The 16,477-nt window shown below is 39.7% G+C and overlaps 1 protein-coding gene across 1 annotated transcript in view; it reads left to right on the top strand.

The window, feature by feature from the left end:
• Positions 1 to 429: 429 nt before the first annotated feature.
• marco (macrophage receptor with collagenous structure) overlaps positions 430 to 16,477 on the top strand; it is a 28,419-nt gene continuing 12,371 nt past the window's right edge. Inside the window, exons 1-5 of the mRNA XM_084908451.1 lie at positions 430 to 657; positions 8,926 to 9,024; positions 10,240 to 10,394; positions 12,956 to 13,073; positions 14,837 to 14,899. Coding sequence (XP_084764577.1) covers positions 549 to 657; positions 8,926 to 9,024; positions 10,240 to 10,394; positions 12,956 to 13,073; positions 14,837 to 14,899 — 544 coding nt within the window. The 5' untranslated portion in view covers positions 430 to 548. The remainder of the gene's footprint in view (positions 658 to 8,925; positions 9,025 to 10,239; positions 10,395 to 12,955; positions 13,074 to 14,836; positions 14,900 to 16,477) is intronic.

The raw sequence follows: 16,477 nt of genomic DNA on the forward strand, positions 1-16,477 counted from the left end.
TATTTTGTTCTATTTATCACAACTTTTCAAACTTTTTGCATTTCATGTATGAACTGTACATCATGTAGAGTCTGAGTGGGTAAATTACTCAGGGTAATGTAAACATTGTACACAGGAAATCAAAGCCAGAGGACAAAATAAAACTTTATGTGATTGGCTGGGTATTAAGACCTTGTTGCTGTAGGGTATGTACGTTATTGCAAACCAATATTTTCATAACTTTCCAAGGTTTTTTGCATTGTAGAAGAGTAAAAGTGGCCAGAACTTGGACAAGAAAATTGCAACTTCCGTTATGGTTTTGTAAGACCTAACCAGCTTCCTCATTTTGGTTTAGCGGTAACACTAAATAAATGTCAGCTGCAATATTTTAGTCAACTCAGCAACAAATCAGATACTTTTACTTCCTCTCTTTCAGTCGGTTCTCATGTGAGCTCTTTGGTACAGAGCTTCTGTTGCAATCTGGGGAAGAAGTGTCATCTTTTACCTACTGCATATGTTAAAAGAGGCTCCCAAGTAGGAAGTGAAGGTGATTCGGGGCTATAGGAAGAATGGAGACGGCAATGAACCGGACAAGGAATGAGGTCACATACACTCAGAGTAACCCACTGTTTGACATGTCACTCAGCAGGAGTGATCTCTACAGCCTTCAGCCTGATGGTAAGTGCTAAGACAGTGAGTGTTACTTCTTTCATAGAAACTGTGTTGAGATTTGGAAAATAGTTAGCCAACCTGAAAAAATCAATCTGTTAACATTTATCATGTTACAATGAACGTGAAGGCCTAAATCCCTGATTGTTTTACTTTTTAATTTCAAACCTTTGGTGCTATCGTTTCTGAAAATGTGCCTAAACTTATCCATAACCCTTAACTGGCCATCAACAGTCTCTAAAGATGGAAATGCCAATTAAGAGATATTATTTTCTTCCTGGTAGGTTGTAACTTTTGAATAATCCATATACAAGCTGCTCCTGAAAAAAACCTCACTGGAAACATTATAGTATCGTTTAACAAAAATAATTTTTCAATTTGCTATAGTAACCAAAAATTTCTCGTAAAGTAAGAAACACTGAACCATCGTGAAAACCAATTTCAACCTCGATGCGACCAAAGAAAAGTTTAGACTTAAGTGGAGTTAAGTGGCACAGGCTCTATTAGACTTGATGACAGAAACAAAAAAATCAGCTTCCTTAAGTTTTTTACGCCAGCTGCCTGAGCGGGTAAAAAAGCAAACAAACAAAAGCTGCTGTTGACAACAGACAAAACAATATTGAGTGTTTTGTTGGCTGTTTTGTCTTGGAAGAGAGTTTATTAAGACTCCTGAAACAAAAAGGAACGACATAATGACTTAACTGAATATAGAGCAGTTCAAAGAATAACTTACAGGAAAGTACAAGACCAAACAAATCATCTAAAAAACAACTGTGGGACAGAAGTAACTTGAATACTGGCAAGAGGAAAATGATTTGATTCAATTTGAATTAATTCTGGGGACTGCAGTGACAAATGTAAGATTCTGTTGCTTCTAGTGCTAGTAAGTAAACTTTATTGTCATCTCTGCTATATACAGTGGGGCAAAAAAGTATTTAGTCAGCCACCGATTGTGCAAGTTCCCCCACTTAAAATGATGACAGGTCAGTAATTTGCACCAGAGGTACACTCCAACTGTGAGAGACAGAATGTGAAAAAAAAATCCATGAATCCACATGGTAGGATTTGTAAAGAATTTATTCGTAAATCAGGGTGGAAAATAAGTATTTGGTCACCTCAAACAAGGAAAATCTCTGGCTCTCACAGACCTGTAACGTCTTCTATAAGAAGCTTTTCTGTCCCCCACTCGTTACCTGTATGAATGGCACCTGTTTGAACTCATCATCTGTATAAAAGACACCTGTCCACAGCCTCAAACAGTCAGACTCCAAACTCCGCCATGGCCAAGACCAAAGAGCTTTCGAAGGACACGAGGAAAAGTATTGTAGACCTGCACCAGACTGGGAAGAGTGAATCTACAATAGGCAAGCAGCTTGGTGTGAAAAAATCAACTGTGGGAGCAATCATCAGAAAATGGAAGACATACAAGACCACTGATAATCTCCCTCGATCTGGGGCTCCACGCAAGATCTCATCCCGTGGGGTCAAAATGATCATGAGAACGGTGAGCAAAGATCCCAGAACCACACGGGGGGACCTGGTGAATGACCTGCAGAGAGCTGGGACCACAGTAACAAAGGCCACCATCAGTAACACACTACAACGGCAGGGAATCAAATCCCGCAGTGCCAGACGTGTTCCGCTGCTGAAGCCAGTGCATGTCCAGGCCCGTCTGAAGTTTGCCAGAGAGCACATGGATGATACAGCAGAGGATTGGGAGAATGTCATGTGGTCAGATGAAACCAAAGTAGAACTTTTTGGTATAAACTCAACTCGTCGTGTTTGGAGGAAGAAGAATACTGAGTTGCATCCCAAGAACACCATACCTACTGTGAAGCATGGGGGTGGAAACATCATGCTATGGGGCTGTTTTTCTGCCAAGGGGACAGGACGACTGATCCGTGTTAAGGACAGAATGAATGGGGCCATGTATCGTGAGATTTTGAGCCAAAACCTCCTTCCATCAGTGAGAACTTTGAAGATGAAACGAGGCTGGGTCTTCCAACATGACAATGATCCAAAACACACCGCCCGGGCAACAAAGGAGTGGCTCCGTAAGAAGCATTTGAAAGTCCTGGAGTGGCCTAGCCAGTCTCCAGACCTCAACCCCATAGAAAATCTGTGGCGGGAGTTGAAAGTCCGTGTTGCTCGGCGACAGCCCCAAAACATCACTGCTCTCGAGAAGATCTGCATGGAGGAATGGGCCAAAATACCAGCTACTGTGTGTGCAAACCTGGTAAAGACCTATAGTAAACGTTTGACCTCTGTTATTGCCAACAAAGGTTATGTTACAAAGTATTGAGTTGTATTTTTGTTATTGACCAAATACTTATTTTCCACCCTGATTTACGAATAAATTCTTTACAAATCCTACCATGTGGATTCATGGATTTTTTTTTTTCACATTCTGTCTCTCACAGTTGAAGTGTACCTCTGGTGCAAATTACTGACCTCTGTCATCATTTTAGGTGGGGGAACTTGCACAATCGGTGGCTGACTAAATACTTTTTTGCCCCACTGTACAGTACAGTATATAGAGAGATGAGGCGAGGCCTGTGTTATTCAACGTTGGTTTGACATATACCGCAGTTAAATCTGGCGCTGCTACTCGGTGCTGTCGGGTTATTAACCCCGCCACTGCTACGCTGTTTTCTGCTGCTTTTAATCAGCTCGGCGGCCCTTCTGACTTTGTTTCCTCTGACACAGAAGAGCTAAATTCCTGGTTTTATTCTTGCTGTCAAAAAATCATGGACTCTGTGGCTCCTTTAAAAACCAGGCAGCCTAAGGCTAAACCTGAGCCTTGGTTTAATGAGAGCAGTCGTGCTGTTAATAGGGAATGTCGTCGAGCAGAACGGAGATGGAAAAAGGATAAACTGCATGTATCATTTCAAATTCTAAAAGACTGCTGGCATCGCTACCAGAACACTGTTAAAGAGGCAAAAAGGGAATATTTTGCAAATATTATTTCTTCCAACGGTCATAACCCACGTGTGTTGTTTAGGACCAGTGACACTGGTCTAAATACTCCATTGAATGTCTGTTTGGAAGTTTCTCCTGATATTTGCATTGATTTTTGAACTTTTTTATTGTAAAGGTTGTCACCACCAGGGCTCTTATCACAGCTCCTGACTCTGACCCTCTGTCTCTGTCCCTTGCGCTGCTGTTTTTACTCAGTTTGAGCTTCTGACGCTCTCCACTTTAGAGGATGTGGTTCGCCATATTAAGCCCACAGGTTCCCCTTGGGATCCTGTCCCTCCACAATTCTTTAAAGAAATTTTTCCTAGTATACGATAGTATGTCCTTGAAATTATTAATAGCAGTCTGCCTTCTGGTGTGGTTCCTGCAAATTTCAAACATGCAGTAGTGCAGCCACTGCTTAAGAAACCTGGCCTTGATCACACAGTTTTAGCAAACTATAGGCCTACAGGGAGTGCAGAATTATTAGGCAAATGAGTATTTTGTCCACATCATCCTCTTCATGCATGTTGTCTTACTCCAAGCTGTATAGGCTCGAAAGCCTACTACCAATTAAGCATATTAGGTGATGTGCATCTCTGTAATGAGAAGGGGTGTGGTCTAATGACATCAACACCCTATATCAGGTGTGCATGATTATTAGGCAACGTCCTTTCCTGTGGCAAAATGGGTCAAAAGAAGGACTTGACAGGCTCAGAAAAGTCAAAAATAGTGAGATATCTTGCAGAGGGATGCAGCAGTCTCAAAATTGCAAAGCTTCTGAAGCGTGATCATCGAACAATCAAGCGTTTCATTCAAAATAGTCAACAGGGTCGCAAGAAGCGTGTGGAAAAACCAAGGCGCAAAATAACTGCCCATGAACTGAGAAAAGTCAAGCATGCAGCTGCCAAGATGCCACTTGCCACCAGTTTGGCCATATTTCAGAGCTGCAACATCACTGGAGTGCCCAAAAGCACAAGGTGTGCAATACTCAGAGACATGGCCAAGGTAAGAAAGGCTGAAAGACGACCACCACCGAACAAGACACACAAGCTGAAACGTCAAGACTGGGCCAAGAAATATCTCAAGACTGATTTTTCTAAGGTTTTATGGACTGATGACATGAGAGTGAGTCTTGATGGGCCAGATGGATGGGCCCGTGGCTGGATTGGTAAAGGGCAGAGAGCTCCAGTCCGACTCAGACGCCAGCAAGGTGGAGGTGGAGTACTGGTTTGGGCTGGTATCATCAAAGATGAGCTTGTGGGGCCTTTTCGGGTTGAGGATGGAGTCAAGCTCAACTCCCAGTCCTACTGCCAGTTTCTGGAAGACACCTTCTTCAAGCAGTGGTACAGGAAGAAGTCTGCATCCTTCAAGAAAAACATGATTTTCATGCAGGACAATGCTCCATCACACGCGTCCAAGTACTCCACAGCGTGGCTGGCAAGAAAGGGTATAAAAGAAGAAAAACTAATGACATGGCCTCCTTGTTCACCTGATCTGAACCCCATTGAGAACCTGTGGTCCATCATCAAATGTGAGATTTACAAGGAGGGAAAACAGTACACCTCTCTGAACAGTGTCTGGGAGGCTGTGGTTGCTGCTGCACGCAATGTTGATGGTGAACAGATCAAAACACTGACAGAATCCATGGATGGCAGGCTTTTGAGTGTCCTTGCAAAGAAAGGTGGCTATATTGGTCGCTGATTTGTTTTTGTTTTGTTTTTGAATGTCAGAAATGTATATTTGTGAATGTGGAGATGTTATATTGGTTTCACTGGTAAAAATAAATAATTGAAATGGGTATATATTTGTTTTTTGTTAAGTTGCCTAATAATTATGCACAGTAATAGTCACCTGCACACACAGATATCCCCCTAAAATAGCTAAAACTAAAAACAAACTAAAAACTACTTCCAGAAACATTCAGCTTTGATATTAATGAGTTTTTTGGGTTCATTGAGAGCATGGTTGTTGTTCAATAATAAAATTATTCCTCAAAAATACAACTTGCCTAATAATTCTGCACTCCCTGTATTTCCAAGCTGCCTTTAGTTTCCAAGGTTTTAGAGAAAATTGTTTTTAGTCAACTGAAAGATTTTCTAGATGATAATGGCATCTTTGAGGTTTTTCAATCAGGTTTTAAAACCCTTCACAGCACAGAATCTGCATTATTAAGGGTTTTTAATGACCTCCTTCTGGCATGGGATTCTGGTAACCATGTTGTTCTTGTCTTGCTTGACCTAACTGCTGCCTTTGACATCGTAGGCCACAATATTCTAATTTCTTGATTAAGTGATATAGTGGGTATTGGTGGCACTGCACTCAATTGGTTTAGGTCTTATTTGTCAAATAGAACTTTCTCTGTCAACCTTCTCGGTTCCGAATCATCGTCTGCTCCTCTGTCATGCGGCGTCCCACAGGGTTCAATTTTAGGGCCTCTGCTCTTTTTATTGTATTTATTGCCTCTGGGTTCCATCCTTAGAAGGCCTGGGATCGCATTTCATTGTTATGCCGATGACTGCCAAATGTATTTGCCACTAAAGCACAAGGATGGCATCTCCATAAAACCTCTCTTGACATGTCTAGATGACATTAAAGCTTGGTTGGCTCTAAACTTTTTAAATTTTAATGAAAAGAAAACAGAGCTGTTGGTGTTTGGACCCAGTGGTACCTCTGAGTCGTCCTCTGTAGATTTGGAACCCCTGGAAGTCTATTTTAAACCTGTTGTTACTGACCTTGGTTTTAAGTTGGACAGTGATTTTAAGTTGGACAACCAAATCAGAGCAGTGGTGAAGTCCAGTTTTTATCATTTAAGGCGACTGGCAAGAGTAAAATCTTTTCTTTCGAGGCAGCACCTTGAAACAGTGATCCATGCTTTTATTTCTTCCCGCCTGGACGACTGTAACACACTTTATGTGGGGGTCAGTCAGTCATTGCTCTCACGTCTGCAGCTGGTTCAAAATGCGGCTGCACGACTCCTAACAGGAACTCGAAAAAGAGAGCATATAACCCCTGTCCTAGCCTCTCTGCACTGGCTGCCTGTGTCTTTTAGAGTTAATTTTAAAATTCTTATGTTTGTTTTTAAATGCCTTCACAGTCTTGCCCCGCCTTACCTCTCTGAGCTTCTCATCTCCACACACCCTGTCGGTCTCTCAGGTCAGCTGACCAGCTGCTCCTGGAGGTACCGAGATCCAGGAGGAAGCTCAGAGGGGGCGGGGCCTTCTCTATCGTGGCTCCAAAATTATGGAATACTTTGCCCTTGCATGTTAGAGAGGCCCCTTCACTGTCCACTTTTAAATCACGTCTTAAAACCCACTTTTATTCCTTGGCTTTTAACCTCAGTGAGACTTAGTTTCTCTTTTAATTGAAGTAGTTATTTAATTAATGATTTCACTCTTCTTTTATTTGGTTTTTATTTATATCTCATGTAATTTTATTTTACAGTTCCAATGTACAGCACTTTGTGTCAGCTGTGGTTGTTTTAAAGTGCTTTATAAATAAAGTTGATGATGATGATGATGATGAGGCTCCGGTTCCACTCAGTGCAAAAGACAAACAATAAATATAAGAAGAGAAATAAATATACACTTTAAGACAAAGATAAAAGGATCAATAACAGTTAAAATTTACAATTTACAGTTTGAAAACTGCAACAAAACCCATTTTACACCCACTCTAAATCAAAAATCAGTCTAATGTCATTATCTAATGTTATTATTATTATTATTATTATTATTATTATTATTATTATTATTATTATTATTTATTACATACATATGTACTTATGTTTTAAAGCACCGGTCCCCAACCTTTTTTGTTCCACGGACCGGTTTAATGTCAAACAATATAGTCACGGACCGACCTTTAAGGTGTCGCAGATAAATACAACAAATTAAAATGATACGACCGAGACAAAAACTGTGGTATTTTGTAAATATAATAATAAATGCAAATTGTGTAATTGTGTAATTTTATTAGCAGCGTCCTCTTGAAATGCACCAACAACATTGAGAGTAACATCCTCCTCTCTGCCCCTTAATGCCCTCTGGTCGCTATGGTAACGCGGAAATATTTCTTTCAAAATAAGACACACAACAACAACACGGGAAAAGACCCAGGGATACCGAGTTAACGATTAAAACCCCGAAAACCATAAATTTCACTCAACTCTCGCAGCCTGGTGACAAATGACTCACAGCCCAGTACCAGGCCCGGGGGTTGGGGACCGCTGATTTAAAGTACTGTCAGTACTACAGTAGCTGTCATTCTTAAACCTGGGACAGAGTGAAATGGCAACCTTTACCAGCAGGTGGTGGCAGTGTTTCATATTTTCTTTCAGTGACAGCAGGTTTGCTCATTAAGAGGTTTTCCACGATTCAAATTTAAAAAACGAAATAAAGAAAATGACATGAATGAAAATTCACTCAAAACAGCTCCTCATATGTCAACTATGGAAAAGCATCTTATGGTACAATCAACAGAGCTTTTAAAATACTGATGTTTTAAACATGCATAAAAATCTTGTGTATTCAAGAATTCAAAAAATATCTCTTTATTTCTCTCTTTCTCCTCTGCTTTTCTCAAACTCAACATTTGTACTCAGTAGTAGTAATTTGAGTACTAAATGCCTGAATACAACCTCCTGCTTTGATGACAGCCTAGAAATAGAAACTGTGTATTATCCTTGGAAGCACTGAAAGCAAAGTGATAAATTCCTGTATTTGGTTTGTGCAATGTATATACTGGCATTATTTTGTTTATTTATTTATTTATTGCTTGACTAATTTATTGCTTGACTGATTTATTTGCAGAACAACTTGAAAACATTTGGTTAAATGTTAGTGATTCACGTGTGTGTGTGTGTGTGTGTGTGTGTGTGTGTGTGTGTGTGTGTGAACACACACACACACACACACGTATATATATATATATATACATATACATACATATATATATATATATACACACATATCAGCTGGATAGCGTAGTGGTTAGACTACACACCTTTGGAGCAGAGGATCGCAAGTTCGATTCCTGCCTGGGGTGTCTGTATCCAGTAAGGGTCCAAAGGCTAGACCCCCTATGCTAAGCAAGCCTACCTATATATATGTATGTATGTATGTGTGTATATATAATATATATATGTGTGTGTGTGTATATACATGTTTATATATATATGGTTTCTTGCTTTTTGCTTGGCAAATGTAGACAAATATTTGTAATAGCTGTCTAAAATAGCTGAATTTGTGTGTCCTGAAGTGACAATCTGAAGAAGTAATCTTGGTGCAAGAGATTGATCACATAACCCTGTTTATGTTTCAGATCTGAAGTCATCCAGGCCCAGGAAACTACGGTGTTTTCATGTCATAGTTATTTACCTCATCCTGCAGACAGCCCTTAATGCTTTTCTTCTTTATAAAGGTACAGCTGCATATCATCTCATTTCACAGCTATAAAGAAATCAACATCAATCCATTTTTTTCTTTTAAAAAAATACATTAATGAGTAGCACTATAAAATAATGTCACACTATTGAGCATTATTAAGGTATCAGAAAGTGTTTAATCCACCATCACATTTTATTCTCCCTAGTATGTAATTCATACATACAGATATAAATGTTTATTCATGACAATAAGCTTATTTATAACATGTTCATTGTATAATTTACAAATCAAAATAAGTGATTAACAAATGGTTAAAAGATGCATATGATTAAGATATGAAGATAAACAGAATTCTCCAAATACCGCTACAACACTATTTTTGGTACCGTAAACAGTATTCTACCTTTTTATCCCACATGACTTCTTTTTAACTTGTATATCTTTTTTTATAGCATTATCATTTTAAATGCACACGCACAGTAGTCATATTAATCTTACTACATATTACTATTATGATTATTATTGTTATTATTATTATTATTATTAGTAGTAGTAGTAGTAGTAGTATTAGCACTGATGGTGCATTGCAAGGCAGCCCCTGTCGCTGTAGAATGAAATAACTTATGAGCAAAGACAAAAATAAACTACATTATTTAAAAGTTCAGTGATGCTACCATATCAACAAACACCATGGCGACAAGGTTCAATTTAGTTTAATTTATACAGCAATAAATCGCAACAACAGTTGCCTCAAAGCACTCGATACTGTAAAGTAGACCCTACAAACACTTCCAGCACAGTTACTCCTGACACAAAATGTCCTCTTTCTATCTGCACACTACAAAACAACAGATAGAAACACACAGATACTAATCTGCCATCACTTCAATGCACACAAAATCCAAACATTAGAATAAATTGTATTATTCAAATAATTTTTCATTCTCGATCCCTGCTCCATCTCTCTGGACAGCAGACATCTAAATACGTTGTTAATCAGTTATTTAGACTTTATAAATGACACAATGACCATGTTATAAATAGATAATTATAAATAAGCATCTTAATCAAGAATTTTTATATTTGTATTTAATGAGGAGTAATGGTTTATAAGTGATGAAGCACTTACTAATACCTTAGTAATGCAGGTTAGTAAGGTTAGGGTGACATTATTATGATGTGTTACCCATTAACATACATGGGAAGAAAGTATAGTGAAACATATTTGTTCATTTTCTCTTGGTTCCAGTTTTCACACTGGAGGCTTCACTGGCTCGGCCCAGATCAGAGGGGCAAACGTCCAATGATGGTTCTCATGGTTATGAAAGCTTCCAAACTCTCATACAAAACAACAGTCAAGAAACCAAGAACCTGAGACACCACCTATGGACGCTGGAGAGCCAGGTACTCTTCTCGTTTACATATAATGTGACACGGGGCCAATGACACAATGGATATTGAAGATTGTAGGATTGACCCATGGCTGACTTGATCTTTCCTGTGTTGCTCTGGTAGAGCGGATCAATCGCTGCCCCATGTTCTTGGGCAATATGTTGATCCCTAAATTGCCGTTGATGTACTCGCTGGCATGTGAGCGTGTGAATGTGACACAAAGAGTTTGGGCATACATAAAGGTGCAATGGGAATGTGTGTTATTTTGTGAATGAGACTTACAGAGGGAAGCGTTTTAAGTGCTGAGCTTATGTAGAAAGGTACTATTTAAGAAGCAGTCCATCACTGAATATACAGCGCATCCGGAAAGTATTCCAAAATGGCCTGTATGGTAGTTTGTCCAGACAGAAGCCAAAATCATGCATGATGATGGGCAGCCGTGCCCCTCTCCACACGCCCGTCTCACACACACAGCAAGCCAACGACAAGTATCATAGTCATAACAACTCTATAACAGAGCTTATCTATGTGCTTTGCTTATAGTGAGTCATCTTTATTCTTAATCAAAGATATAAATCAAAGTATAAGTCTGATTAATATGTTAGCTGAGACATGAGCTGAGTAATGAAAATTATTCAGATGTCTGGATTTTGTGTGCATAGACATGATCCAGCTGCAGCCTCAGTAGATGAGTATCTGTGTGTGGCTGCAGGAATGTGAAAGATAAGAAATGTGCTGCCAGCCCAAAATGATGTTCTGATAAGTTGTTTGTTCCTTTCTCTTCTCTGAGATGAGCGGTTCAAAAGCTTAGATTATATTTATATTATAATACAGCTCGGTAATAAAGGGGTAACAGTAGGGTAACAAGGGGGAAACAAGAGGGTAATAATGTAGTATTTCTAAGTTTTAATATCCAAAGTAATAACCATGTAATATCCAAGTAATATCAAGGTAGCAACAATGGTTACAGTTGAGTATTATTACCCTGAAATTTATGTAATAGGATAATAAGAGCCCCAAAAATTGGGTGTAATAATGTGGAAATAGAGCTCGGTAATAAAGCAGTAATAGTAGGGTAACAAGGACAAAATAAGAGTGTAATAATGTGGTAATTTCTAAGTTATTACCACTCAATTACCAGTGGTAGTTTCTATATAAAAAGCAGGAAACAAAATGCCAAACCGCCTGTTTCCATTTAATAACACATTAATAACCTGTTAAAGCTAACTTAAAGAAGTGTGGTTATTACCTGGAAATATCTCAGGTAGTTTCCATGTAATAAGAAGGAAACAGCTGCAAAACCAATTGTTTCTATCTAATAACACATTTATAATATGTAATAACCTTTTAAAGCACACTTAAAGAATTGTAATGACGACCTGGAAACACCTGTGGCGGTTTCTGTGTAATAAGCAGGAATTTAACACTATGGTCATGATACCTGATTAAAACAAGCACCAGGAAGTCTGTAATGAACTGGAAACACTTAAACACAAAATGTTAATAATTAAGTTTAAAACAATAACACATATGAATACATATGTGTTATTCTCTGCACAGGAGTGTAGAGGACCCTCCATCATGGCAAAATTTATACATGGATGACAACACATAATATGGTGAATATAGTTAAGGTGGGAAAGAAAGTGGAGCACATTTTTAAAACTGTGATCAGTCGTGGCAAATCATCAAACATCTGCTGACATCTTGGTGAATTGAGTTGTGTAAATCCACAAAGAGCAGTAAACCCAAAAGCAGCAGTAGCCCAGATCAGCTTATCACAGCTTCACATCGAGAAAATCTACTGGACCCGCAGATGTATTCTAGAAATTCTTGTGAGTTGTGATTCGTTTCTCCACACTGAGCCATTCCAGCTGTCTTTAGGGTTCCCCCATCTGTTGAATCCCACAACGTAGGCAACAGAAAATAGGAATACAGGAAAATAAAAAATATCTCTATCTACTAATATTTTAATATTGCCTTAACATTGCACAAGGCTTAGTCAGCTTTACACAAAAACATCCTCCAAAAAGCTGCTTTTTACTTTCTTGCATTTACACACTACAGGTGTGTACTTTCTGTGTAGCTGGCCTGTACCACTACACTTGGTGTCTTACACTTCTGTCTTTGGAACGTTTGCCCCCCATTCCTTCTTTCACAGTCTGTCTTTGCAGATTATTGATGGATGGTGTGCCCATCAAAATAAAGCTAACATTAATCTCAGTGTTATTCCACATTACCTGGACTATATCAATATTCAGATCATACAGAGATTAGTTAAAATATAATACGTGGATGTGCAACCATAGTTTTCCCCAATCTGGAGCTGAGTACTGATTTGTATTTCTTTAGGTTTGGATGAATGCATTTGTAAATAAGTGTACTCCAATCGCTTGGTGTTTGTGCATGAAACACACAAATTCAACAACAATACGTGTCAGCCTTCTAAAATCCCTGAGCACTAATCTGAGCAGGAGTACCTTATACACAAAACTCATTCATCTATAATAATTCCTTTAAAAAAGTGTTTCCATGTTTTTACACTTTAACATCACAGTCACATATTTTACCAGATTAAAGGCCTGTGTGGCGAGGAAGGTCAGCTGGACAAACTGAAGACCGACCTGAGCCTGCTCAATACCACCACCCATAACCTGGAAGGCAAACTAACAGTCATCAGCTTGAAGCCAGGTCTGTGCATGCGTTTATGTACACAACAACAGGGTAAAGCAACAACTATCACACAGGGCATTGTCTGATTTCAAGCTTTAGATCCACATCATTGTTATTTAGACAACACTGAGGTTATTGTACTCTGTCCTACAAGTTTTAGAAATGTGGTGTTTAACCAAGAATTTACTTTAGATTGCACTACGTAGCTAAGACTGTGAGGAATTTAATGAGGAATTTCTAACCAAGATTTATCCTTTAGCATGCACATTAAACAAATATGTAGGGTTGCCTTCATTTGTTTGGTAAAATTAGAAACACCCGGTCTCAGAGTGATGCCACACAGCTAGTGCTTCTATTGTGATACATAATTATCGGGTCACTCTAAAAGCTCCTGAAAAGCCTTCAGTTGATCCTGAATGCTACAGCAAGAGTATTAACTGGAACTAGAAAGAGAGACAATATTTCTCTCTTAAATTTGGACTTGAATTTAAAGTCTTCATCTTCACATGCAAAATGAATAACGAGGCCATGCCATAAGAATTTATAGTAAGTTTCTAAAAGTAGAATAGAAGGCAGAGCCTTCAGCTATCAGACCCCTGTATTATGGACCAGCTGCCAGTTTGGATGAGTGAGACAGACACTCTCTGGGCTGTGAGGTCTCTCGCTCGCCTCATCCTCCACCTGCGGCTGGTGAGGTCACCCTGCAGAACCAGGAGGAGGCACAGAGGAGCCCCGGGCCCCAGACATCCATATGCCCTCCAAAGCATTAGAGCCCCAGGAGGACCAGAGCAGGGGCAATGGTAGCCCCTACCCAGAGACGAGCCCTGGAGCGGGGGCTCACCCAGCAACCACAGTGCAGAAGTCCCAGGGGGTCGTGGTGACGAGCCTGCATGCTCCACTGACAGCTGGCTGTGCCAGAGCAGACTGAGGTCCAGGCCTAGGGAACCGAGACCCAAGGGCCCCGCACACTCCAGCAGGGGCCCGACAGAGTCAGGGGGGCCAGGTCCTGCCAAGCAGCCGCTGAAAGTGAGCCAGTACACAACTGAATACTCAGCCTCTGACATCCAGAACCATCAATGCTCTGCCAGGTGGGGACACCAGCCACTGGCAGGGACTGTGGCGTGGAGAAATAGGCCCCCACACCTGGGGGAGCCTGAGATGTTCTAAAAGAGTTGGATGCTAAGACCTAACCTGACACGTAGACATAGGAAAACAGGCACACACAGACACAAGCATACATGCCCATCCTCATGCACACATATAAACACTCTCACACTTGCCCAACATGGAGACACTCAGAGATGAACGCAGTACACACACACACTCACACTCCCCATACACACACTATACTCCCAGGTCCAGACACCAATGCCTCCAGAGGGGCAATCCACTCACAGACCCATGAGATGGGGTAGAGACAACCACACAGCCCTGGTCCATGCAGCAGCAGAGCAGCCCACCAGCCCTGGCTGGAACGCCAGTCCCAGACCCCATGCCTCCCTCCACCAGCTCATATGTGGTGTTGATGCTGGCCTATAGAGCATTTATAGTACACTTTGCAAAGGAGGAAAGAAAAAATAGGATGAATGTTTCCTAAGTTGCAAAGCTTTGACAGCAGAACAAGCTTGAAACTAATCAATGCAACTGATTGTCCCGGAACAACAGTAATAATGCAGGAACAATACCTCAGGTGTAATCAGATGCATCATAGCACATAGTGTAATAAAAATACTTTCTAAAGTTTATCGAGCATAGCAATTTATTTACGTATGTGTTCTCAGGACCCCCAGGTCCTCCAGGCACCAATGGACATCCAGGTAACCGAGGAGAAAAAGGCAGCAAAGGTGAGGTCAAAGTTACAGAAGCTGTAATTGATGTATTTATATTAACAATGTGACATAAATCTGCCAATGTGAAATGTCATATTCAGTAAGTTTAAAGCAGCAGCCAAGGCCAAATGTAACGAGCTGATGACAGAATCATTCAGAAAAGCAGCGTCACATCTGTATTTATTTTTACAGTGTTTCGTCTAAAACCTGCTTTGGTAAAGAACAAGAAAAGTTTCAACTGTAAAAACTTCATTCGTTAGAAGATGCTGTGGGGTCGTGTGCGGCAGAATACATTAGCTTTCAGCTGCTGCTCTGGCAATGATCCCAGCATTGATGACGCATCATCTCCTGTCAGATGGATGATGAGACCTGGTTGATGGATGAGCTGCAGCCGTTATCTCACATAGCTTCACAATGTAGTGCACTGACATTTGCTGCATGAAATCTCTATCAGGGCTGGACTTTTACTCACACTGACAAATTAACCAGCTCTAATGCATATATTTCCCAATAGATCAAACTCTGCGTGCCCTCAAGCTCTCTGCTAAAAAAAGTCTTTGATCAAACTTATATTTTATGATAATTACTTTTAGTTGGTTTTTTGTGGTTATTTGTTGGTTGATTTGTCTGTGAAACACTCGGCTCTAGACAAGGACACTAAGGACAGGTTGTTGATTCACTAACATCTTCATTTTCCCGAGTCCTCACATAATAATTCTCAGTTAATCATCAATTTAATTCATTTTTTATCTTAATTCATTGCTGTTATCTCAGTGCATTTCATTATGTAAAGACTGTAGAATATTAGAGAAAGATAAAAGATGAAGAAACAGTTTGCATCGGTGTACAGAGAGAAGATGAAGCATTCTCAGGCAGCTGCTGTGACCAGTTGTGGGGGTAAAAGCGTCAATATGTTTCTTTTTTACTGCACTGAAATTTTTAATTAGTGAATCTTATTAAGGATGATTAAAAAGGATGTAAAGTGAGTGCTGTAAAAAGAAGTGTTTTAAGTGTAGTGCACTTATACCCAAGTTTGAGTAACAAAATTAATGCAAGATTTACCTGTTATTGAAGTGCTTCAGACGTCCACAGAGATGAATGAAAAACAAAGTATTTGGGTATTAGGTGACAAAGTATTTGACAGCTCCCTGATTTCTTAGCTTTTTGTATTTCTGTTGCACTCACTTGTTTCTGATGTTTCAAAAAATCACATCATTTTAGACAAAGATAACCTGAGTGAACAGGAAATGCAGGTTTTAAATTGCAATTTCATTAATTGGGAAAAAAGATATCTAAACCTACCGGGACCTATATCAAAATGTAATTGTCTCCTGAAAAGATTACCTGGTTATGAGTTAGCAGCAAGAACTCCAATCAATCATTTGTCATAATCTTTCACATCACGGTGGAAGAATTTTGGTGCATTTTATTGTTTTAATTCAGCAGCATTTGAAGGTTTTTAAGTATGAACAGCCTGTTTATGGTCATGCCAAAGCACCTCAATTATATTTACCTTCATTTTGTTGTTTTTGTGAAAAATGGCTAACATGATTTGCTGTCCTAAAGCCTTAGAAATAGTTTTGTAACCATTTC

This window comes from Perissodus microlepis, chromosome 16 (assembly GCF_051167445.1).
Source record: "Perissodus microlepis isolate ML-2025 ecotype Zambia chromosome 16, ASM5116744v1, whole genome shotgun sequence".
NCBI classification, from domain to species: domain Eukaryota; kingdom Metazoa; phylum Chordata; class Actinopteri; order Cichliformes; family Cichlidae; genus Perissodus; species Perissodus microlepis.